This window comes from Asterias rubens, chromosome 16, assembly GCF_902459465.1.
Source record: "Asterias rubens chromosome 16, eAstRub1.3, whole genome shotgun sequence".
Classification (NCBI taxonomy): domain Eukaryota; kingdom Metazoa; phylum Echinodermata; class Asteroidea; order Forcipulatida; family Asteriidae; genus Asterias; species Asterias rubens.
Window position 1 is genome coordinate 569,113 of NC_047077.1, and position 27,016 is coordinate 596,128.

At 37.9% G+C, this 27,016-nt stretch overlaps 1 protein-coding gene across 3 annotated transcripts in view; it reads right to left on the reverse strand.

Moving 5' to 3' along the window:
- LOC117300623 (low-density lipoprotein receptor-related protein 2-like) overlaps positions 1-26,446 on the reverse strand; it is a 64,269-nt gene extending 37,823 nt beyond the window's left edge. For 2 of the 3 annotated variants that reach the window (XM_033784295.1, XM_033784293.1), the window contains exons 1-14: positions 26,116-26,444; positions 23,591-23,827; positions 22,420-22,597; positions 18,550-18,677; positions 16,502-16,756; positions 15,249-15,377; positions 14,865-14,990; positions 13,451-13,573; positions 9,649-9,885; positions 6,476-6,653; positions 5,761-5,888; positions 3,895-4,146; positions 2,100-2,228; positions 405-518 (exon numbers count right to left, since the gene is read on the reverse strand). In XM_033784295.1, the coding sequence (XP_033640186.1) occupies positions 405-518; positions 2,100-2,228; positions 3,895-4,146; positions 5,761-5,888; positions 6,476-6,653; positions 9,649-9,885; positions 13,451-13,573; positions 14,865-14,990; positions 15,249-15,377; positions 16,502-16,756; positions 18,550-18,677; positions 22,420-22,597; positions 23,591-23,827; positions 26,116-26,191 (2,290 nt within the window). In that variant the 5' untranslated portion in view covers positions 26,192-26,444. Of the gene's footprint in view, positions 1-404; positions 519-2,099; positions 2,229-3,894; positions 4,147-5,760; positions 5,889-6,475; positions 6,654-9,648; positions 9,886-13,450; positions 13,574-14,864; positions 14,991-15,248; positions 15,378-16,501; positions 16,757-18,549; positions 18,678-22,419; positions 22,598-23,590; positions 23,828-26,115 lie in introns of all 3 variants that reach the window. The other variant, XM_033784294.1, reaches the window with a different exon arrangement.
- Positions 26,447-27,016: the final 570 nt, after the last annotated feature.

The following is a 27,016-nucleotide window of genomic DNA, read 5'->3' on the forward strand; positions in this document are numbered from 1 at the left end:
ATGACACTCTATAACGATGTAGAGTGTCATGGCTTAGTGGTTTAGAGCATAAATTTCAAGTTCTAGTGGTTACGTCACTGGAGTGTGGGTTTGAATCCCGGTCGTGACACTTGTGCCTTGAGCAAGATACTTTACTATAATTGCTTCTCTTCACCCAGGTGTATAAATGGGTACCTGCGAGGGTTGGTCTAGAGGTTGATTTGTGAATGAATAAGCCTTTGGAGCGTAACGGCAACTTGGGGCTGTATACTCCCCAGAGAGCTGAGAATTGTCCCATTGACCAGGGCACTCATGTGTAAAGTGCATTGATATGGTTATTGTGAAACGCGCTATATAATAATTTGTTATTACTATTAATATTATTCCCTATTAGAAAATAGGAAACGAAAAACAAATATTCTCACCCTCAGAGCAGGTTTCCCCACTGTAGCCCCTAGGACATAAACAAAGAAATGTGGAGACTAAATCCAGACAGCTTCCTCCATTCAAACAAGGTTGAGGATCGCACATATCAGAACCTATACAAACAAATAAAATGTTTTATATAGAGTGACTGCCGCATTTTCACCTTTTGGTATCTCCTTGAGTTATTGAGTTATTGATTACAAGAAGCTTTTGGGAACAGTATTCCAAGGGCTAGAAAAGTCAATTAAAGAGCACAAACTATTTCATTTGGAGAGAGAGCATTTTTTGTTTACTAGGTAGGCTTTGAATTCAGTCTGGCATTTCTCATCCATCGTTAAGATCTAGCACTTGCTTCTTAAAGGGTGTATATTTTCATATTTGTCAAAAATTTACTTTTTTTTTTATTTTATTTTTTATTAAAACAGGTTTTTTCTGACCCTTTTGTTTGATTTTTGTTCTATGTTTCCATTACAATATTTTGATGCTTTTTATTAAACAGTTTTTTTTTGATTGGGTTATTTTCAGGTGATGACAAACTTTATTTTCCATAACTTTAGAACCAAAAACTACATACATTTAAGTGTATAAAATGCTTTTTTTAGCCATGTATAAAACTCAACTAAGCTAATTGTCGCAGAGCTCATTACATATCGCTCTCATTGAAGATAATTATTATTATTAATATTATTATCATATTATTATTATTATTTTATTTGCCATAACAGTACGAAACAAAATACATTGACAATATACCACGAGATGGGCAAGGGACAACAAAAGCAAATACATACTGTGATCCGTAGATCTGTTGCCCCATATCTGGGGTACGCAATAAAATTAATATAGGTTTAACATAATAAAGTACACGACGCAATAATTAAAGCAGATAATTATACAACCAATAGTGAATAATAAATATCTAATAAGAAGACATAAATTCAAAATCTAATAAGAACACTAAATAAATTAAAATAAATAAGTAAAACTAACAGATGAGGTAAGGATAAACAATAAAAGGAAACTAAATAAATAATGAAAATATAACATGATGATTGTGATATTGTCAGAACAGTTTTGTTTCGTAATCAGTTTCTGGATCGTGATGATCTTGTTCTCTCGGTCGGCTACTCAGATCGTTCTGACAATCCTTTTGTTTCACACTTTGTCAAGATGTTCTGAGGGTTGTCCATGAGTGTCAGGGTTATCCTGTTTCCTTAACCACACTGGACACTATTGGTAATTGTCAAAGACTTGTCTTTAAAATAACAAACCTGTGAAAATTCGAGTTCAAGTGGTCGATGAAGTTGCGAGATATTAATGAAAGAAAAAAACACCCTTGTCGCACCATGGTCACACGAAGTTGGGTGCTTTAAGAAGCTTGATTTCGAGACCTCAAATTCTAAATCTGAGGTTTCGAAATCAAATTCATTGAAAATTACTTCTTTCTCAGAAATTACGCCACTTCAGAGGGAGCTGTTTCTCACAATGTTTTATACTATCAACCCCTCCCCATTACTGGTAATCAAGAAAGGTTTTATGATAATAATTATTTCAAGTAATTACCAATAGTGTCCACTGCCTTTATACTTGTGTTTATGTATCTTTTATTGTAGATCTATGTATTTTTTACCTTCTCCATTTTTTGAGGTTTTGTTGAAATAGATAAATAAATAACATGTCTTCAAGTGACTCACCCCCATTTTCGCAATCGAAACCTGTGTAGCCAGGCAGACAAATGCATTCATAGTGGTCTCGATACTGCTGGCAAAATCCAAAGTTTTGACATGGCTGAATGGTCTGACAACTGTGGTCCACATTGGTGTCTGCAAAAAGAATATAAGTTGGGTTGAAAAACTTTGCATGGAGGGAGTAACATTAGTTGACCCCATAGAAAATGGAACTGCCGGGATCCCACTGGAATTCTTACAGGATTCTGGCAGAATCCTGACACATGTGTCACAACCAGGACTTGAACCCATACTCTGCTGAACAGAAACACCAGAGCTTAAGTCTAGTGCCCTCATCCGCTCGGCATCGACAGGCACTTTCTAATAAAATATTACTCCCGGGATCCCGGTTGAGGTCATTCGATAGAACCTGTGACTCACGGTGGGATTATTCAAAACTTGGATCCCAGTGGGATCTTTTTTTTACTTGGTGGCTGCAAAAAAAATATGTAAACTTTATAATAATAATAATAATAATGGTTGCTTCTTATTTACAGTGCTCTTATCCACCCCTCAGAGACGCTCAAGGCGCTTCAAGATTCAGTGTTTTCCTGCAAGGTATGAGACCAATTCCTTTACATCATGTAGCACCATGTAATGATTTAATAATAGTATAATATCAAAGTCTTTTTTAGCGCACGTATCTACCAAACAAGGTACTCAAGGCGCTGAGTATAGACAAACTTTCAGAAAGATAGGTAATTGCAGTGATGAATTTTGAGACCCAATTATTTAGCACCTTATAATGGTTTACAAGGTGCTACGGCGTATACAGCAGCCACAGCCAGGAACACAAGGGTGAACCCCTTCTCTTTTCGAAAAGTGCACTGGGTTCTTTAACATGCGTTTCACAACACATGGGACCAACGGCTCTATGTCCCATCCGAAGGACGAAGCAATGGTTAAGTGTCTTGCTTAAAGACACAAGTGTCACGGCTTTACAAGGTGATGTGGCATAATATGCAGCCCATCAAACCAGGAACATCAGGGCGAACCCCTTCTCTTACATATTACACAACATACGTAGGGACCAATGGCTTTACATGTACCTCCCATCCAAACGATGCAGCAATATTGGTTAAGTGTCGGACACAAGTGCAACGACCGCGACTCCAACCCGCACTCTGCTAAACAGAGCTCGAGTCTGGTGCCCCTATCCACTCCACATCGATAAGCACTTTCTAATAAAATATTACTCTCAAGGCGCTACAGAAAAGATACTACATAAGTATCAAGCTCTCAGAAAATTACACAAAACATGACTTTTAAAGGCAGTGGACACTATTGGTTATTACTCAAAATAATTATTATCATAAAACCTTACTTGATTACGAGTAATGGGGAGAGGTTGGTAGTATCAAACATTCTGAGAAACGGCTCCCTCTGACGTAATGAAGCTTTCGAGAAAGAAGTAATTTTCCACAAATTTGATTTTGAGACCTCAGATTTCGAATTTGAGGTCTCAAAATCAAGCATCTAAACGCACACAACTTGGTGTGACAAGGGTGTTTTTTCTTTCATTATTATCTCGCAACTTCAACGACTGATTGAGCTCAAATTTTCACAGGTTTGTTATTTTATGCATATGTTGAGATACACCAACTGTGAAGACTAGTCTTTGACAATTACCAATAGTGTCCACTGTCTTTAATAACTTTAGTCAACAAAAATTGCTGAACATGGGTTTGAAATGTGCTGAGAGAGTGAGTTTTCTGATAAAAAAAAAAATAGACATTATATTATTATTATAAGTATTATTTACCTTCATAAATATGAAGACCACCAGCTTTTTGAAATGGCACTGTCCCGTAATTTTCTACAGTTGCGGCATCTAAGCTTGTGCGTAGAAGACTATATCTCCAATCGGTCCAGTAGACAAAACCGTCATACACAGCGACGTCGAACGGATGGATGTCATAGACAGTAAGATCTACAAGAATACTTCGACCATTTCCATCGAGGTCTGAATATTCGATGCGATCCAGAGACGCATCACACCAGTAAAGTCGGCCAACTGTTGAAAGTATTAACAACAAAAATTGAAGATTCTAATAATGGGTTAGATTTGAAACGCTGCATGGTGGGAGTTTAATCAGCAGAGGCTTGCGGTAGCACCATGGGAAATCTTTTTTGAGTAGTGATCAAAATATTGCCAACCACCGATTCTTTTCAGAAACAACACTACTCAAAAGAGATTTACACATATGCACTGCACTTATCCTTAGCTAGATCAAAGCGCTTTACAATTGTTATCCCTGTATATCAGGGCCAATTTCATAGAGCTGCTAAGCACAAAGATTTGCTTAGCATGAAATTTCTTTCTTGATAAAAACAGGATTACCAACCAAATTTCCATTTGTTACACATTGCTTGTTACTGGTATTCAGCTGTCGTTTGCATATCCTGAAAATCACGTGAAAATTTGTTGGTAATCGATCTGTTTTAATCAAGGCAAAAATTTCATGCTTAGCAAATGTTTGTGCTTAGCAGCTCTATGAAATTGGGCCCAGTGCACTTTTGTCCTGCAAGGTATGTGGAGCTATGTTTTTAAGTGTGAAACATATTCCTTTATAGCATCATGTGATGGTTTACAAGGTGCTGTGGCGCATTAAGCAGTACTTGCAGTACTGAATTGCGCTATATAAGCATTTCTTATTATTATTATTATTATTATTATGCTTCCGATAAGCAGAAACACCAGGAAAAACCCCTAGACTGGACCCCTGTCTTTATCTGGATATGATTTGATATGAAACGGTCGTTAATGACCAGTGCTTATAACCGGCTGGCTTCCGCGTGTCAGGCGCGCAAGCTTATCACGCGGAACGCAATTAAGAGCTTTTAGTAACAACGCGTAATCTACTTCTTAGCGCGTGCGCGTACACACAACCCACGTGCAACAGACTCTTCACAAAGTTTTTGACAAAAATATTTCAAACCTTGAATTTTAAACTGTCAAAGTGTCAGTAATTGTATTTTTTAAAACGTTTTTTTAACAAAAGGGCATTTATGAATGGGAATAAAAGAGTAGTGACTCATTCTTAAACGTCCGTTTAAAACCTTGCAGGGTCGTTGCTGTGCGCTAAAGGCCGGGCCTTTATCACACGGCAATTCGACCCTACCGGCTTTAAACGGCCGTGTAAGAACTCGTCGCTACCCTTTTATTCCCTTATTTAATGCAGTGACTAAAAGCTACCAGAGTTGGGTTTGTTTTGATTGGTCTTATGTCACCTCGGATGACCAATCAAAACACACAAATGGAAAGCTTACTTTTGGTCATCTGCATGCTGTGTCCACGTACATGTGTATTGTATACAGTTTGCATGTAATGTTGGTTTAGAATTTGACTGTGTATCTCTATGTGAAAAGAGTGGAGGTCAAAGGTGAATGTACAAGCCGGCTGGGGGGCCGGTGCTGGGGGGCCGGTCTTTGATGTTATTCACAAGCCTCCAAGTGTGACGTCAAATGTTCAGGCTAGGAAAACCCCTTCTCTTTACAATAAGTGCCATGGGTTCTCTTATGTGCATTACACAACACACATAAACTACGACTTCACATCCCAGTGTCTAAAAGGACACAAGTGTCATGACCGGGACTCGAACCCACACTCTACGGATCAGATTCTCACCTTGAGAGTCCAGACTCAGGCCATTTGGCCAGCCCAGACCCGTATCGACCAACACCCTACGATCAGATCCATCTGTGTTGGCGCGCTCAATCTTTGGTGCAGTACCCCAATCCGTCCAGAACAGATAGCTGTGGTAAAATAAAATACATAACAGTTTTTGTTTAAGAGTTAGCTACAAATTGTTTGTATTAAAAAAATTATAGATTGATTCTTGTTAACAAAAAAAATGACAGCCTATTTTACATGAAGCAATCCAAGTCTAATTAAACCGCAGTCAAACAAAATTTGTAACAAATAAGGAAACCTTCTAGGTGAGCATGGTGAGCAGCATGATATAGTTCAATCGATCGGCAAACCTTTTTTAGAACGGTTTTCCTTGCAAGTCATAGCCTATGGCTTGGATTATTTTGCACCCAAACACCTTTTTAATGCATGAATTGAACTCGGATGTAGATTCTGTGGATTGGTGCTCATTTTGGAATGCTGGGGGCTAGAGATGAAGTTAGTACACGGTGTCGCTAAAACATTATTTTTTTTTGCTGTTTTCTTAGCAATAAATTACTGTATTTGGCTGAAACTTTCACACCTGAATTTTACGGTAACTTTCTTGGTAAGATTCACTTTAAATCAGCAGACTGTTTACTAAAAACCATACAATTTTATTACGGATACTTTCTCTTTAAAACTTTAGTAAAAACCAACAAAAGCATGAAACCTGTTAACTGTGTCCACAATAATAGCCCTGGGTTGCACTTCCTCCCTTGAAGAATCCGTGAGATTCAAAACCACAGTTCTGCCGAGTCCATCCATCGTAGCTTTCTCGATCAAATCACTTCCTGTATCGGTCCAGTACATCACACGGTTCTCAGGGTCAAGGGACAAACCATCAGGCGCTAGAAAGAGGACAACAAATCACCATCAATAAGTTACACTCCAGACCAGGGCCCAATTTCATAGAGGTGCTAAGCACAAAAATTTGCTTAGCATGAAATTTCTTTCTTGGTTAAAACAGGATTACCAACCAAATTTCCACATGATTTTCAGGATAAGCAAACTTGAATACCAGTAACAAGCAACAAATAGAAATTTGGTTGGTTATCCTGTTTTTATCAAGGAAGAAATTTCATGTTAAGCAAAGTTTTTTATTCACTTTGCTCCCACAATCCACAAAACACATAAACTTGCAGGTGACAGGGCCTTTCTATTGCCGCTCCCTGATTACTAAGTAGTCTACCCAAACCAGGAACTTCAACAGTGTCCCAGCCTTCAAATGAGCTCTCAAGACCCATCTTTACCCCGTCTGTAGCTGGTCAACAGCATCTTTGAAATGTCTTGTTGTAATCTTTTGTTCAACGTCTTGTATCCTCCAGGAACTGCAACAGTGTCCCAGCCTTCAAACAGGCTCTCAAGACCAATATTTACCCCGTCTGCAGCTGGTCAACAGCATCTTTGTTCTGTCTTGTTTTAATCTTTTGTTCAACGTCTTGTATCCTCCAGGAACTGCAACAGTGTCCCAGCCTTCAAACAGGCTCTCAAGACCCATCTTTACCCCGTCTGTAGCTTGTCAACAGCATCTTTGAAATGTCTTGTTGTAATCTTTTGTTCAACGTCTCGAATCCTCCAGGAACTGCAACCAACTCCCGGCCTTCAAACAGGCTCTCAAGACCCGTCTTAATCCCCTGCCGTAACACTTGTGTCCTTAAGCAAGACACTTAACCATTGCTTCGTCCTTCGGATGGGACGTTAAGCAGTTGGTCCCATGTGTTGTGTAACGCATGTAAAAGAACCCAGTGCACTTATCCAAGAGAAGCGGTTAGCCATTGTGTTCCTGGTCCGATCGGCAGCAAACTGCGCCACAGCACCTTGTAAAACATTACTATCAGAATTAGGTCTCATAATTCAAAACAGAGTCCCACACCTTGCAGGAAATACTGTATGTTACAGCGCCAGGAGTGTCACTGAGTGACGGACATGCGCGCTATTTAAGAAGCCACAATTATTATTATTATTATTATTATCTTTTCCCCTAGTCTGTAGCTGATCGACAGCAACTTTGCATTGTTTTGTTTTCCCTTTTTCTTCAGCGCCTTTAGCAATTTGGCGCTTTATAAATACAGTTATTATTATTACTGTTAAAACTTCTATCGACACAATTTTGTAACTTCCATCTCAAGGAGGCTAATTTATTTCTTTGTTGTCTGATCATTTTTGCAGATTTTTCCTGAGGGCCAGACTGGTTGAAAAGAAAACAGCTTTGCTGAAACTTTTCACCAGGTATTTGAAGGATGTAGGCAAACCAAAGGTATACTTTGCCTTTAAAGACAGTGGACACTATTGGTAATTGTCAAAAACGAGTCTTCACAGTTGGTGTATCTCAACATATGCAGAAAATAACAAACCTGTGAAAATTTGAGCTCAATTGGTCGACTAAGTTGCGAGATAATAGTGAAAGAAAAAAACATCTATGTCACACGAAGTTGTGTGCGTTTAGATGGTTGGTTTCGAGACCTCAAGTTCTAAATCTGAGGTCTCAAAATCAAATTCGTGGAAAATTACTAGTTTCTCTAAAACTATGGCACTTCAGAGGGAGCCGTTTCTTACATTTTTTTATACCATCAACCTCTCCCCATTACTCGTCACCAAGAAAGGTTTTATGCTCAAAATTATTTTGGGTAATTACCAATAGTGTCCACTGCCTTTAAAGTGCAGTACTTTACCTTGGGCATTGTGGTCAGCACACTGATCTCGTTTAGTGTTTTTTGTTTGTTTTGTGTTTTCACAAACTGTGCCAGAACCAATAAACATTCTCTCTAATTACAGATAGCATTATTAAAAATATCAAGGTGGATGTAGTACAACTTCAAATACGATTTTCACAAAAGATTCAGTGCCCTATTGTAGTTTTTTCCTGCCGGCATGAAAGGCGACATAATGTCTACGATAGGCCTTGAATGACAAAAGAAAGAAAATATTTGTTAGGGCTTTTCTCTGCCTCTTTTAAACTGTTGAATTATCGTCATTGCAGTTATTTGTTGGTTCATGTACCTTGTTTTGTTATGCATAAAGACTGATTTTACTGTTCAGCAAGGACACAGTTTTGTGCAAACTATCTACATTATTGCGTTAGCAGGTTTAAAGGTATTATATATGACTGGTAAAGATAATAAACAAATTTTTTATTTAGTCTGAAATTCTTCTAATTTAGGAAGTACTACATAAAGTCAGTGGCATTGACCTTAAAGGCTTCCAGCCACAATTACTTAGTTAACTTTTTCAATTCCAGACATATGCCATTGGCTCAGTCTATTCGGTAAAACACTGCTCTAAAATTGCAAAGGTCCAGGGTTCAAATCCCATCGGTAACAATTAACCCCTATGTTGATTGGTCAAAAACCAATCACGTGACGTGCAACAAAAACGCATGATACATAGCTCAGGGGACGAGTGACATGAAAAGTGATGTACACCGGTGTACATCACCTTGATCGTTCGCAGCGTTGGTCGATTTCCAGCGCTGTGTACGAAACAACCGAGGCTTCGAGGGAATTGTTTCTTGTTCGTCTGCTTATTAAACAATGAATAGTCCGTCGTAATAATGTTTGAAGATGACAACAGAACTTCGAGAAGAGGAATAACAATTACACAAAGGTAGGTATAACAAAACAATTGTTGCACGCTGTGACTGGGGTCCATGGGTTTTGTACACCCTCGGTGGAAAATGGCACCCTCGGGTGTACAAAACGCCATGGACCCTGTCACAGCATGCAACAACTGTATATTGGAGTATGCCCGTGATTTTTTTTCACAGAACTTGAGAAGTACAGAGTATACAGTGCTACATATGTAGAACACATCAGTGTAAGGGTAAAACCAAAACAAGGAACGTACTGTAGGTGTTGTTGACAATAGTTTCCAAGCCGCTGCCGTCCAAGAAGGAGCGGACGATTCTGGACAGGACAGTGTCTGTCCAGTAGACCATGCCATATACGGGATCATAGTCAACAGCAACAGGATTAGAGGAAGGGTCTGAAGTACCCGGGATGATGGTGAAGTTGAAGTTATCTGCCTGAGCTACGTAGATCCCTGGAGGGTCAATGTTGGCCACAAAGACTAGATTGTAGGGGCCTGTAGATCAAAGAAAAATATAATTCGGAGTTGATTTAACGTCAGTGGTTTAGAGAAGGTTTGGATCAGGATAATAATAATAATAATAATTATTCATAACTATAATTACCATCCGCCCAGGTAATAGTTAATAAGCAGGACAGTTCTTTTCAGAACTGAGAAGTCTCCCGAACACCCGTACAATCTACTCCGCGGTAGTAGAATTAAGCAAGACAGTTCTCTAAGAACAAACTCTACCTGGCAAGTAGATACACACATGGTGTTACCGCAAACCAAATATATATTGATACCTCACCATGCAATGCCTCAAATCCTGTATAATAATAATAAAACAAATTCTTGTATAGGGCATTTCACAATAACCGTATCAATGCACTTTACATTAGTGCCCTGGTCATAGGGCCAATGACATCCCTTTTAATGTTTCTCGGCTCCCTGGGGAGTGTACAGCCCTAGCTGCCGAGACGCTCTGATGGCTTTTTCATAGAAAATATCAACCTCTACCTTCACAGGTACCCATTTATACCCCTGGGTAAAGAGAAGCAATTACGGTTAAGTATCTTGCTCAAGGACAAGAGTGTCATGGCCGGGATTCGAACCCACACTTATGAGGATAAGCTGAAAAGGTATTGATACCTTTTGTACATGTAGATCAAGTTTTTGACCATGACATGAATCCCTACTCACTGTGAATGAAGATGTATAAATTTACCTGTAGAAATTTGAGCTTCATTAGTTGTCAAGTTTTTAAGGAAAAGAAGTGCAAATAACAGAGCAATTTCTTTTTTCAGGAGAGCCAGGTAAATCCAATGTACATGCTTGAACAGTTTCTGTCTCATGAAAGGGGTAATTTCTCACGAAAGTTGAATCCGAGAAAGACTTCAGGCCTGAAGCCTTTCTCAGGTATCTCACAGCACACAAATTTGTGCAACAAGGTTGTTTTTTTCTTTCATTTATTTTTCTCCCAACTTAGCTGACCAACCGAGACCAAATTTTCACAGATTTGTTATTTGATACGTTGAAACACACCAAGAGTGAATACTGGTCTTTGCTGGTCTATCCAGTGCCTTGTCACGGAAACTGCGAAATGTTTATAGAGAAGCAAAAGTACTTTCACAAAAGAACATCAGCAAGAGGTGCAGCGCTCAGTGATGCGTAAGTATGTCAAGGATTGCTGCTTTTGCTATCGCGCTTTTCATTTGCAATTAACTTGGACCCCTGCCCATTTTACTTTATTTCCCTGATATTGAAATCCTTATAAAGTACCTCAAGCATTATTTCCGGATGAAAAGTTCTAAAAAACTTTTCAAAGTAGTCTCACAATAGAGGCTTGTGATTGTGTTTCATTTTCAAAAGCCCAACAGCCAAGCCCCCTGTGTAAACACAGCACTAATAAAGTAGCATGAATTGTGAGCAAAGATAACATACACATTTTTTTTTCTTATACAAAAAAAAACCCCAAAACAACAATGCACATTCGTGCATTTCAGACCCTTTGCAGTATTATTTTAAAAATGTTCTTTTTGCACAAACAAAACTCATGATATAGAATTCAAAAGGCCTTACTTTTTGACAAGGCCATTTTCAAAGCCAAGTTTGACTGTAGTAAGGCAAACTACAGGCATTGGGATTGGGTAAGTTTAATAAATAACTAGAAAATGGCTTGAGGGTCTGGGTCCCCCTTATTCTAGACATTACACCTCTCAGAATTACCAATTCAGGAGATTTCCGGACTCTGCGCATTGCCAGAAATACTAAACTACAATAAGAGTAACTATAAATATAAATATGAATAGTAAGCTTGCGGGTACAACCATGAGTAAAATCTCTTTTAAGTGAGTGGTGGCTCTGAAAAGAGCCGGTTTGGTCGCGACAGTTCAAACAGTATACTCTGCTCGTCTCATGGTTGCACCCTCAAGTGTACTATTCATATTTATTATAAGTTACTCTTATTATCCACACTATGCAAAGTTGCAAACACCATTTGCAAAACTACAAAATTAGACACAATGTGTTTTTTTTTCTTCCTTTGGTGCCTGCTTTCCTTTTCTTAAAGGCGATGAACGCGCTTGGTAATTGTCAAAGACCAGTATTCTCACCTGGGTGTATCCCAACATATGCATCAAATAACAAACCTGTGAAAACTTGGGCTCGATTGGTCATCGAAGTTGCAAGAAAATAATGAAAGAAAAAAAACATGGTTGCACAAATTTGTGTTCTTTCAGATGCCTAATAAAAGTCTGAGGAAGGCTTCATTTTAATGAGAAATTACCTGTCTCAAATACAGAGGGAGTAACTATTCGCAATATTTTATACTTTCAACAGCTCTTCGCTGCTCGTTACAATAATAAATAATATAATAATATTTATTCAAATAATAATAATAATATTTATTCGGGCAATCACATTTACAAGCACATGTACATACATTAAAAATATTTAAGAAAACAAAGTAAAACAACAGTGGGGTGCCCAGGAGAGCATAAAAGTTAAAAAAATAACTGTCGCCAAAAGGCGTATGTCTCCTAAAACCCTACAATGTAAGTTTTTATGCTAATATATATTTTAAGAAATTACTAAACATGTGCAGAGCCTGGAAACATATATCATGGTTGAAGGAGATTTTAATAAAATCATTAAATCAAGACAAAAATCCTTAGAAATCACATTTCTATGCATTCGCCCTTCCCTTCGAGTGTGTTGTTCAAAGGAATGCCAAACACTGAACACTTTCATTTTCATTTTATTTCATTCTGGTTGTGAAACCAATGAATTATTAAAGGAACACGTTGCCTTGGATTGGTCGAGGTGGTCTTTGAAAAGCGTTTGAAATGGTTTGTTATGAAATGCAAATGGTTAGATAGATAATTTTGAAGTAGAATATATATAACGATCCAAACAAACATTTTCATAATATGACGTGAAGAAACATGGTCGGCCATTTTGTGGGGGAAAAATTTTGACTCCACAAAATGGTCGACCGCATAGTTCAAGAGGTAAAAGGAAAACCATGCAATTATGAGTGATACTTTCGAGTGGATCATTCTACATGTACTTTTAAAAATCTTTTGAACCATAGGCCCCCTATGTATTTCATAACACACGGTTCCAAACGCTTTCCAAAGACCAACTCGTCCGATCCAAGGCAACATGTCCCTTTAAAGCCATTATACACTTTTGGTACAGAAAAAAAAATTAAAAAAATCACAGATTTACAAATAATTTACAGGGTTTATGTTGAAATACTCCTCTTGAAATATTATTCCATGAAATGCTTTACTTTTTGAGAAAACATTAAAACAATATCAATTCTCAATATCGTGAATTACGGATTTATTTTGAACACATGTCATGACACGGCGAACCGTGCGGAAACAAGGGTGGGTTTTCCCGTTATTTTCTCCCGACTCCGATGACCGATTGAGCATCAATTTTCACAGGTTTGTTATTTTATATATAAGTTGTGATACACGAAGTGTGGGCCTTGGACAATACTATTTACTGAAAGTGTCCAATGGCTTTTAAAATGGATTCAAATCAAAAAGCCAAAATTGATTTGACTTACTGAACTTGTTTTCACAGCTTACTCCGGTGAAACCATCCGTGCAGAGACAGACGTAGGTATCTCGGGAACCAGATACGAAGCAAGTTCCTTCGTTCATACAGGGCTCACTCTGGCACGGAGAGACTGCAAATACAAGGAGAGAAAAATAAATAAATTGGTACCAACTACAATGATGCAATTAGGCTAAGAGTCGTTTGTCGGAAATATCAGTAGGGAGAAACAAGCCAAAAAAAGTAAACAGCGGTGAAATTTTCAAAAATATTTTTGTTGTAAATTCAAATTCTAAAATATATATTTTTTTATATTGCCAACTTCCTTTCTTATAACATCAAAAAGGGGTTTCAAAGATTGCCATTGAAATATAAAAAGTGCTGATGAAGTTTTAAAAAAACAACTCCACTTTAAACCTTGTTTTCTCAGTTTCATTCTCTCGCATATCTTGGTGTTTCTACTTTCACAACTTTTTAATCAAAATCTATCCACTATAGTTATGTCTATTATTATTAACATTGGGTTTAAAGATTAGTTTATGCTCTTTTCAAATGTATATACAAATTCAGCTAAAAATTCTTATACTATCAAATGCTGCTGCAGGCTTCTAACCAAATGTTGTTATTGCCATTCATTTTTAAGAATGATTACCAAGCCATACCTTCCCTTTAAAATATCTTTCCAAAAATGTTCATTTCAAAACACAAGTTTACACAATATTAGTTTTTGGTTTCTACCCATACACCAATGTGTGTTAGCACTGTATACTCAGTACTTACCCGAGTCCTGTGAAAATAATATCATAGGCATGTTACTCGGGTGAGATTCAAACCCACGACCCTTGCAATTCTAGAGCAGTGTCTTACCAACTAGACTACCGAGGTTGCCTGGTAGCTAGAGGCAGTTCAAATCCTATGTTTTGGCAGCGGGTTCCCGCAACGATATAAGAGATGTTAACCAAGTTGTTTATAGCCAAAAGTGTCAACGGCAAAGGCAATGTTCCCCTTAAAGGGAAGGTAGACGTTTGGTAATTACTCAAAACAAATATTAACTTAAAAAACTGACTTGATTGGAGAGCTGTTGATAGTATTAACTATTGTGAGAAACGGCTCCCTCTTAAGTAGCATAGAATTAAACATAGAGGTAACTTCTCACTAAAATAATAACAGACTTCTAGCCAGAAGTCATTTATTCATTTCTGAAAGCACACAAATTTGTCCAAAAAGGGTGTTTTTTCTTCCATCATTGTCTCCCAACTTTGATGACCAATTTAACTCAAATTTTCACAGGCTTGCTATTTTATGCTTATGTTGGGATACACCAAGTGAGAAGACTGGTCTTTGGCAATTACCAAACGTGCTCAGTGCCTTTAAAGATAGGGTCAATAAAACTTTTAACTAACAACTTGTTCAATCACACTCACTTTGTGTTTCACAGTTCATCCCAGTGGAAAGAAGCGGGCACTGACAGAAGTAGTCCACCACATTGGTAGTAGCTGACTTCAGAAAACACTCTCCATCATTGCATGGGTTTCCTGAGCATGGATTAACTACGACGGAGAAACAAAACAATCTAATAATTCAAATGCAGCAAGTATTGTAAGAAATTAAACGACCGTTCGATCAGAAAACTGTAAGTTAAACCCGATACGGTTTCAAAACGTCACACGGCACAGTGACTCAACAAGACAACATTTACTAGCTTCACAATTTAACTTAACTACTGCGAAGTAAGTTCTTAATTTGTCTCAATGTTCGACTAGCTACCTCTAGTCGGCGTCTCAGGAGACCTTTAATATTGTTCTCACCTTGATTGCACATTGCACCAGCTGAACCATCTTTACATACACACTGGTAGGAGGTATCAAACTGACGACATCTCTCCCTAGTTACAGCACATGGCATCAAGTCAATACATGAATGGTCAGTAAGTTCATCTGTACAAAAATAAATAATAAATAATAAACCACAAGGGAAACTGACTGGGTACATTTTTAAATGATTTTGGGTTGAACAATGAAAAATTGACTACAGCGGGATTTGAACCAACGACCTCCGGTTAACATGCCGGCGCTCTATCAACCAAGCTATCTAGCCCTATGTTGATGGTCTCCCAATTTTGTCAATATCTTTGTTCGGGGGGGGGGGGGGGTGCCTGTCAGACACCATTCAACCACAAACTGTCGTGTAGCCAGGAATCACACCCAGGTAACGATACAACCTGGGAAGCGGCAGACAGGGGATCACCCCCCGAATAAAGATATTGACAAAATTGGGAGACCACCACCATAGGGCTAGAAAGCTAAGTTGGTAGAGTGCCAGCACGTTAACCGGAGGTCGTTGGTTCAAATCCCGCTCTAGTCAATTTTTCTTTGTTCAACCCAAAAATAAATAATAACAACAATAATAATTCACTGCGAGTAGAGAAACAATTCATGTACGAGTCATTTCTCAAATTATGTGGTGTCCATTTGCGAATGCTGCGGCCAGAGATGCAGTTGGAACCCACTGCCTCCTTGTTTAACGAGATGGATTCAATGTACCTATTGGGGATTTTCTCAACAACTAGACACTGAATTCTAATGAAATTTTCACAGAAGACTTTTGTTGTATCATTCTTGATATATTGTTGCCTTTAAATCAGCATTACATCGACAAATAACCAATCTATGATCCTCCCTTCATAAACGTGTTTGGCTACGTTTTTTTATATTTTTGTTGTTGTCCCTTCCTCCTGTTGTTTCGTTGTTTTGTTGTGGGTGCTGTTTTTGCAATAATCTGGATTTGCTTTTGTTTTAATGTTTTCTTATGTGTGTGATTTGTAAATGTTTGAGTGTAATCTCCTTTTTATATTATATAATTATATTTTTATCGTTGGCAGGGGTCTGGTTTTACACATCTCAAAATGACAGTTTTGAAACTTTTGTTTTAATTTGACAGCCCCTGTCACTTTAGTAATCATTGCGTATGTTTTAAAAAGATTTATAAAAAAAATAAAAAATAAAACAAAATATATATATATAAAAAAAGTTTATAAACAAAGTTACTGGTCAAACCTTACCCTTATAAATGTGCAATCCGGCTGCTTGGGAAAAGCTTGCAGACCCAATTCCTGTAATATTCGGCGGTGAAAACTGAAATTGTAAGAGCTCTGCTGAGATCCAGTCTGTCCAAAACAAGCGGTCCCGATAGTACCAAATATCAAACGGATGGATGTCATGCGAGGACACGTTGGCGTGCAGGAGACGATTTCCACCCTCAAAGTCAACTGATTCGACAGTGTTGAGCCCGGCATCGCACCAGTACAATCTCCCACCTGTTGAGGAAATATACCAAAATAGTTAATGGCCTGACGTTTTGACCCAGGCAGAGTCTTTCTCGAATTCCTACCTTTAAAGGCACTGGACACTATCAACAATTACTCAAAATAATTATATAGCATAAAAACTTATTTGGTACATTTAACTACTAAGGCCGAGTAAAAAAACAAAACATGTTTCACGTCCGGGTTTTTCAAAAAAAGGAGGAAGAGGGGCTTTTTATTGTTTATTTTTTATTTCAAGATGGCCGCCATTCCTTGTTAAAATGTCAAATATCCATTGTTTTTTCTACTGCTGAAATACACAAAACATAAATGAAACAATTTAGTCGAGGCATTCAGACAAGACATTCAGATTGGTTTTGCTGAGATCATTTAAAATAACCCTATTTAAAAAAAAAATAATAATGTGCACAAAAAAATAAAATAAAAAATAAAATAAAAAAGGAGGCGGCCTGTAAAAAGGAAGCGGGCGGGGACGCGAAACATGTTTTTTTTTACTTGGCCTAATGGAGAGCTGTGGATAATATAAAACATTTTTAAAAAATGTCAAAAATGTCAAGGCTTCATCCAGGCCTGAAGTTTTAATGTATTTTTTAGGCATCTATAGATGTATTAATAACAAATCTAAAAATATTTGTTAGTTTTTTTTCTCTTTCAAACTGTCTCTTCAACATCTGGACACGTTATTAGCTTTGCAACTAAAATTAAATCAACATTCATGTGACATTACAAAAGAGTAGGTCACGGTTCCCGACAGTGCCTGCAGTACATGATGGCATTCATGTAAATCTGACTAGAGCAGTAGAGCTAGTCGTCGGAGGGTTAATAAGTATGTCATCATGATGCAGGTTGAAGCAGTATAGCACATAGGAGTATTAGCGCCTTTGAACTTACTGCTTTGTTGTGAGCATTAGCAGGGTTAGTGGCACATGATTTATTGTTAGGCTCCACGTGCATTTATTTTGGACTTTTGCCAAAGTATGACGAATGTATAATGCACCAAAAAATAACAACAGCATCACTAAGGGGCAATCAGAATATAGTAAAAGTTTTCAAAATGAAGCTTTTTTTTTGCCAAAATTGTGGATGGGTGTGTCAATCGAAATATCTGAAAACTGAAGTTAAGATTTAATTTTTTTTAGAAAAAGGAAGAAGACAAAATATCCAGCTGCCAGGATCATTGATTTCATTCATGGTTAAAACTACAAGGTAAAAGTTGTTTGTTTAAGCCAGAACAGCCATTGAAAACTAGTTATGTTGGAGACCGTCCATCTGAAGTATCAAGTTCATTTCAGGCATTACTTAGGTTTGCAGTACCCGCTGGTCCCCGCTGCTAAAATATAGGATTCGAACTGCCTCTAGCTACCGGGCAATCTCGGTGGTCTAGTTGGTAAGACACTGCTCTAGAATTGCAAGTGTCGTGGGTTCGAATCCCACATGAGTAATATATACATGTATGCCTGTCATTTTTTTCCACAGAACTCGGGTAAGTACTGAGTATACAGTGCTTACACACATCGTGTATATGGGTAAAAAGCAAAATAAATGTTCTTTATCACCGATGCAAAACTTAACGTCTATAAAAGGCATTACTTTGTTTTCCGCTGTATATAGACTGTATTCATTCAATTTAACAAAAAAAGTTTTGGGGTGGGTCGGTGGGTCAGTTTGTCTGACTGAATGAAGGACACAAGTGTCACAACTTGAACTTGAACCCACACTCTGCTGATTAGAAACACCAGAGCTTGATTAAAAGCGCTTCGCCATTACTCTATGATTCTACTTACCAGCCACATCTAACGCCAATCCATTGGGCCATAGCAGACCCGAATCAACGAGAACCCTCCTAGACGTTCCATCTGTGTTGGCTCGTTCAATCTTTGGAGAGCTGCCCCAATCTGTCCAGAACATTATCCTGAAATAGGTTTAAAAATATTGATTTCAAAGTTAAATAATTGCTTGTTTGCATTATCATGTTTTTTATATTTTGTATTTTGGTATGCAAGTTAACCCAAACAAGGCTAATAAAGGCACTGGACACTATTGCTAATTACTGAAAGTAACAGCATAAAAACTTACTTGGTAACAAGCAATAAGCCTTTTTGAGGTATGGCGGACACAATGCTACAACACTGTAAAGTTGTGGTAAATTTTTGCGTATTGAACCTAGAAATAGAACGTATGTTATTCAGTGAAGTGCGCATTTTAGGCGACGCGGCATTTACCAGTAAACCTAATGACCACCAACATGGTGAGCGTGGCATCAGTCGCGGCGTGTGTCGCGCGCGTATCATGTCTGCCATACCTCAAAAAGGCTTATAGAGAGCTGTAATTGATAGTGTAAAACATTGTAAGAAACGGCTCCCTCTGAAGTCACGTAGTTTTTGAGAAAGAAGTTATCTCTCAGTAAAATATTTAAATTGATTTTGAGACCTCACGCGTGAGGTCTCAAAATCAAGCATCTGAAAGCACACAATTTCAGGTAACAAGAGTTCAAATTTTCACAGGTTTGTTATTTTGTGCATTATATGTTGAGATACACCAAATGAGAAAACTGGTCTTTGACAATTACCAAAGGTGTCCGGTGCCTTTAAAAGCCACTCTTGGTATAGGGATTGAAGAAGAAAAGGTTTTAAATAGGAAAAATAACTCAGGAGAGCTGAGAGCAGGAATTGATATACCTCTTAAAACAGTCCAGATTGTGGGATTGAGGGAAACATCCACCAGGCAAGGACAAAATCAAGAGTGTATGAGTGTGAGGAAGCAGAAAGTTTGGTTTCATAAAAGGATTGATTAATCTTAATAATGTAGCAGCTCATTTTAAACACTGCCCATCGCTAAGAGAAATACATGTAGTTTGGTCCGAATTCCTGTGAAATACAGTGCCATTAGTAGACATTTCCTTTTTGGAGGAGTGTTCTCGATCTTAGCCTTGCTCAAGGCAGTCGCATTATTCACTCCGAAAAAAAAGACCGCCGCTGTATAAAAACCCACCCGTATTCACTGTGCGTAAAATGTGTGTAACCACATCACACGACACGATGCCCCCGTACACTATCCGCATGCGTACGGCCTCCACGTGTGATTACACGCACCACGTAAAGTGTATACAGGTGGGTTTACAACAGCATCTTTTCGGAGCGAATAATGCGACTGCCTTGAGCAAGGCTATCTTGAGCTATGCTATTCGATGTACATACTGAACCATTCCCTTTTTTTTTTGGGGGGGGGGGGGACACAGAGGATCTACTTTGTGCCACCATAGAGTAAGGACTAAGAAGTGCCACAGAGAGCCCCAGCCTGTGTGCAATTCCACCAGTGAAAAAAAAAATCACAGTATCGTAACATGAAGCTGAGTTTATGTTTACAGCTAGCTGAGGTCAGTTACATGGTTACTCCCACAAGAGAAACAAAACTGCTCAATTCTCTGTGGCTTATAAAGCATCAAATTTCACTGCTGAGTTAGCACCGGAAACTGTCTCTGCTAACTTTTGCTAACTTTTGCATTCGCACCTAGTCAAAGATTGTCACTGTTTACAAGCTAGCTGCTTGTGTGAACATATACCCTATCACCTAGACTTGATTCAACTCTTAGATTGCGGTTATTCTTCTCAAAGACTTGGAACCAAGTCTACTTATCACCCTACCTTTAATGCTTTCAGTGCCAAAGTCGCACGATCAATTTTATGTACTAAAAACTGTCATCAATCATACAAGTATACTAGACCCATTATTTACTGAGGACTTTGAGATAAACCAATGTAACACAGCAAGATACGTTTTGTTTTTTTGAGAAACAATTTTGTTCATCTTTTCACACAATTTCAAAAGTAACACACCCCAAAAAGCAGGAAAAAAATAAATCAAAATATTAGATTACAGTGCTACAGGTTTGCTAAGGTCCGCAATAAACAGGTGTAATATTACACACTGGCAGTATTTCCTTATTATTGAGACCACTCCTGGAGGAAGTACATGTACAGTAATTGGGTTACACTTCATAGCCTTAGGCCAGTAGTATTGTTAGTAACTTCATGCTTCATAAAATGATTTCTTTGTAAAGCACGATACCACTTAAATAAAGTTCACACAAAACCAGCTCACGGTAAACACTTGATCATTTACCAGGACACGGAGGTAGGATAAAGCTTTTCCAGAAGGGGGGGGGGGGGGCAAGGGGTTCTCCACATGCACAGAGCAAAATCACATTTTCATACGATGAGGCAATTGATTTAAAACCTTTTAAAAGGAGGCCAAGTGCCCAGTGCATTGCTTGAACCAAAACAAATTGAAATTCCCCTAAATCACCTTGAAAAAAAGACTTCAGACAAATAACTTCCCTCCATAAATTCACCCTGGTTTCAAGGAACAATCCCTCCAAGCATGGAGGCTCCAAGACAACAACTTAGTGAATAATTTTCTGGAATGTCATTTCCCACTTCACCCCCACTCCATAATATATAATCTCATGGGGGTTATTAACCAAGATTACAAGCTCTACCCCAAATATAAACACAGGTCTATCCACTCAGTGCTGCTGACCTGAAACAAGGTGAAACCACAAGGCTGACCATCCTCTCAGATAAACGGCATCTATCCAGCTGTGTTCATGCCAAGGACACATTGATTACTCCCTGAATACTCCTGTCAAAACCACACTATAAACACTAGACCAAACTTCTATATGAAAGACCCATTCACACTACATATTAATCTAGGGATATTGTGTAATATTTAAAGGCAGTGGACACTATTAGAATTACTCAAAATAATTATTAGCATAAAGCCTTTCATGGTGACGAGTAATGGGGAGATTTTGATGGTATAAAACATTGTTAGAAACGGCTCCCTCGGAAGTGCCATAGTTTTCGAGAAAGAAGCAATTTTCCACAAATTAATTTGATTTGGAGACCTCAGATTTAGAACTTGAGGTCTCGAAATCAACCATCTAAACGCACACAACTTCGGGTGACAAGGGTGTTTTTTCTTTCATTATTATCTCGCATGTTCGATCACCGATTGAGCTCAAATTTTCACAGGTTTGTTATTTTATGCATATATTGAGATACACGGTACACCAACTGTGAAGGCTAGTCTTTGACAATTACCAATAGTGTCCACTGTCTTTAACACAGAGATTCACGCAGATTCTCTGGATTATAATTGGAGCAATCACACTAATTTTCAGGACTAATCCGGATGAGCGAACCCTAAACTGGCTTAATCAAGGTAAAAATGTAAACCTCGCCCCAAGGACTAGGGTTAACCCTCAAAGCTTGGTGTTAAAGGCTCTAAACACCTTTGGTAAAATGTCAAAGACCAGTCTTCTCACTTGTATCTCAACATAATGCTTTAAAAAACAAACTAGTGAAAATTTGAGCTTAATTGGTTGCGAGAGAATAATGGAAGAAAAAAAGCCCTTGTTGCACAGTTGTGTGCTTGATTTCGAGAACTCAAAATCTAATTCTGAGGTCTCGAAATCAAGATCAAATATTTGAGTGAGAAATTACTTCCTTTTTTTCTAAAAAACTATGTTACTTCAGATGAGGGAGGGTGCCGTTTCTTACAATGTTTTATACTATCAACGGCTCTCCATTGCTGGTTATTTTGAGTAATTACCAATAGTGTCCAGTGCCTTCAAAATCATCATAGCTTACCCGTCTACAGAATCCACAACGATGGCCCTGGGTTGCACTTCGTTCCTTGTAGAATCCGTGAGATTCAAAACCACGGTTCTGTCGAGTCCGTCCATCGTAGCTTTCTCGATCAAATCACTTCCTGTATCAGTCCAGTACATCACACGGTCAACAAGGTCAAGTGTCAAACCATCAGGCGCTAGAAGTGGCAAAAAAATCATCTGTAAGTTTCAAAACTTAATTCTATTGAGACAATTTTGTAACTTCTATCTTAAGAAGATGCCATTTAGTTTAGTATTATATACAATGATTGGCAACTTCGTGATCAAGCCTTGGGGGGGGGGGGCTATGAAGGTAATCTAATTGCCTCCATGCCCCCTGGTCATTGCCTTTGTGTCCATGAAATCTTCAGTAGAGGTTTACAATTTCCTCATAGGGTGCCCCTAACCAAGGAGAAATTGCCTTAGGGCACTTGCCCTTCCAAATACGAAGCATACAGGCCTGAGGCTTTGGGGCTTATGAGGCTTTTGAAAATTGCGGCATATCATGGCTTTGAAGTGGTACAAAGACAAGATCTAAGATTAAGTGGTAGGAGCTCCAATGAATTCAATGAGGAGAAACATGCAACTTGATCCAAGGTTCCTTGACAGAGTGTAAACTTTAAGTACATTGTAGTTCTGAGATATAGTGGGTAGCTTTGCGTTAAGTGCTTTGTGGACAATAAGCATTAGAGTGGGTTCAAACTAAAGAAAGTGTCAATAATTTGTACTTGCATAAACCAAGGTCAAAAGCAGAACCTTTGAGTTTAAACTTAACAAACAAAAGTTGTGATTTGTAACTGTTTCAACCAAGGCTTGAATGAAGCACACTTAAGTTTATCTAAGAAGAAAGTTGTAATTTAAGTTGATTTATTGTTTTCCTCAGCCAAACCAGGGCTTAAGAGAATACCCCTTGAGGTTAAAACTTAACAAACTGTACTATATTTTCGGTACATTTCTGTAAATATTAATTCCCCTTATATTATTAAAGAACTTTGTTTATTTTAAGTTAAAGAATTGTGTCCATCCTGTTGATAAATTTATTTGAAATCACTTGATGCGTGCTTGTATGTCACGAAATTACTTTTTATCGAAATCGTTGTGACACGCAGCTGAAGACAAAAAAGGGGAAAAGTTCAAGAAACCTGACTTACTTTGAAGGCCTGTCAGTAGAACAACATAACTGGAGCCATCCAGAAGTGAACGACTGATGCTCCCATGTTGAACATCTGTCCAATATACCATGCCATCTACAGGATCGTAATCAATAGCAACAGGTCTCCTAGACCCTTCTCCAAACCCAGGGACAGAGGTGAAGTTGAAGGTATCAGTCGATGCCACAAATATCCCGGGAGGATTTATGTTAGCTGCCAGAGCTAGATCATAACTTCCTGCAGCAATGGAACAAAATCAAAACAAGATAAAAATGTTTCTTTTGTTTACAACAATCAGGGGTGAGAGTCATTACTAACGAAAAATTCTGAAACTTGGAACAAATTCAAAGGTATGTTGAAATGATGGCATTTCTACCGTTTTGTAACCCCTGGAGTTATAGATTCCAATGAGCTTTTGGAAACAGTATCCAAAGCACTAGAGAAGTAGACCAATGAGCAGGATTTCATTATTTGTGGAAACAAGTATTGTCTGATTTTCTTCACCAGGCCGACATAAAAAGTCTGAATCTGAACAATCTCATTCCTGAACAATCTTTCTATTGTTTACAGATATTGAACAACTTTTTGTAGGGGAGTCTTTGAGCAGCAACGACTAGTCGACTCTTGCAACATTGTATTAACAAGGTTGCTGGAAGTTGTGTGCTTTCAGATGCTTGAATTTGGGACCTCAAAATCTAAATGAGGTCTCGAAATCAATTTCAAATATTTAGGCAGAAAATTACTTCTTTCTCGAAAACTACATTACTTCCGAGGGAGCCGTTTCTCACAATGTTTCATATTATCAACAGCTCTCCATTGCTTGTTAATACCGAGTAAGTTTTTATGCTTTGAGTAATTACCAATAGAGTCTAGTGCCTGGAGAAAGCCATTGAAAACATATCATGTTGTAGACATTCTACCTTAATCACCTAGGGACGATTGATCCAAGACGATCGAGCCAAGATTGATCCTAACTGCAAATTGTTCGCAGTTACTAAGTAGAGTGTGATGTCACAATAAAAATCACTATGGTAACACTGATAATTTGTCTTTCGATGAATGTTATGCTGTGTGAAATCAAGCCTCGGTTTATTTGAGACATTACTGTGTTTTTCAGTGTATAGATAGTATTATGAAGCCAGTTCAATTTAACATCAAAATTTGGAAGGGTGGGAGGGTCAAAACGATTTGCTTTCAAATGACTTTTGACTTTCAGAATGCCCCCCCCCCCAGTACTTAGCTCTTTCATTGGGGATGTGTTTATAGTAATGGTATTGTGAAATAAGATAACAACAAGGGAAGTACAAATGCATGAAGTGTTTTACAAGAAAAACTGAAAGATCTTCTCTGCATTTCCCCCGTTCCTTGTTATTGCTTTGTGAAATCGAGCCCCTGTTTATTTGAGGCTTTACTTCAGTTAGTGGATTATATTATAAGCCATTGTTTACTGATCAAAATTTGTTGAGTGGGTCAATGGGTAAAAAGTATATCAAGCCAAAAAAAATTTAATTTGTTTTTTAAAACATTGACTATTCTGAATGCCCCCCCTACATGTGAATGCTGTTTGTAGTTATGTAGTAACTACATTGTAAGACGACAACAAGGAAAGCAATTTCTAAGAAAAGGTCTACCAAAAATGTCCTGCTTCCACAAAATTACAAACTCCTCATTTCTATTTTGGCTTTCAATAAGAGCATCAGTGACTAGCACTACATGTAGCTGCAATATCCATAACAACAACATTAACTTATCATAGGAGATTGTATCCCATTATAATATGTTAATTTTTCTCTCTTGTAACCAACGACACATTATTACATTTTTACAACGGTTTGTTTCAATCAAAGTGGGCACGGTTTTCAATGCTATAACATTTAAACATAATACAGTTTTGACTTTGTTGCTGCCTTTTTTTCAAGACACAAATTAAATGTGACAAAATAGTTTGGTATTTTTCACTTGGAAACTGAACACAACGAGATGGGAATATACTCTAATCAGAGGAACCAATGATGCTTTATGCTTTGACAACAAAAACCCACACACACGCACCAAGCACACACAAACAGGCACAAAAAATACAATCCAAAATTGACAGCAGTATTTCATTTTGCACAGCACAGTTAAGAAACACAAATAACAACATAATTTAATGTTTTCACACGGAAACTGAATACAACGAGATAGGAATAATTTACTCTTCTATAGAAACCAATGACGCATTGCTTTAAAAAAAAATCCACACACACGCACCAAAGCACGCAAACAAGCACAAAAAAATACAATCCAAAATTGACAACAGATTTTTAACAGCACAATTAACGGAAACTGAATTCAGCGAGATAGGAATAATTTACTCTTCCATAGAAACCAATGATACATATTGCTTCGAGAAAAGAAAGAAAAACACAAACAAGCACCCACACTCTAACCATGGACTTAGAACTCTAACCAGCACAAAAAATCCATCAAAAATTTACAGCAGTATTTCATGTTGAACAAAAACGCAGTAAGGAAAACAATACCTTGACCTTCCACTGCATAAAGGCAGCAAGAAACAAGTACGGCCAGCACAATCATCCTCATGCCATAGAGTCTCATGATGTCTGATTATAACTCCTTACAGAGAAAACACCATCTCTTGCAATGAACAAGGTAGAAATATTCCTGAATGACCAGTCTGAAGATCTGGAGGTCTGTCCCCCACAGAGTCAATAAACAAACTGCTGCCTGACTGTGGGTTTACCTTGTGGGAAGTACGACTACTCTTACATGTATATCATGCATGTCAATAACGCAAGTAATATGAACAGTGCCTGGATCATTTGACATAAAAACCATGGCCTTGAAACTATCAAGAATGTACTACAGAGAGAAAACAAATACAACAATACCAATACCTATTCAAGATTATACTAGTTATTCGCAGAGCAAATGTTGCATGACTTTTCTATTATTTGTTTTGTTGCTATATTTTTCCATGCAGCAGCAGGTGTATTCGATACTAAAATGAAAGGGCTCCTTTTAACAACTTGTTTGAAGGAAACAAGGAAGTTTACAGCAAAGCAAATTGCATGTTACAACACTTGACATAAACTTCAAGTTAAGAACAAGCTGATGTGTACATTATGTGACTTCTAAGTTTAGATCTTAATTTCTTTAAAAGTTGGATAAACCAATTGGGGTTAGAATTCAAAGTCATCACACACAAAACCACTTTTCCTTCTAAAAGTTAAACGACAGTCGTAGCTTGTGTTTTTTTTTGGGGTGGGGCTTCTTTTTTAACAACAAAATATACATTGAGAATTTGCCTTGAAGGCCTACATCCTTCAAATAATTAGTGAAAGTTTTGGAAAACTGATTTTCACAGAATCATGATTCCTTTACAAATGTGATGAGCAAAAATGGGTTCAAATGGGTATTTTA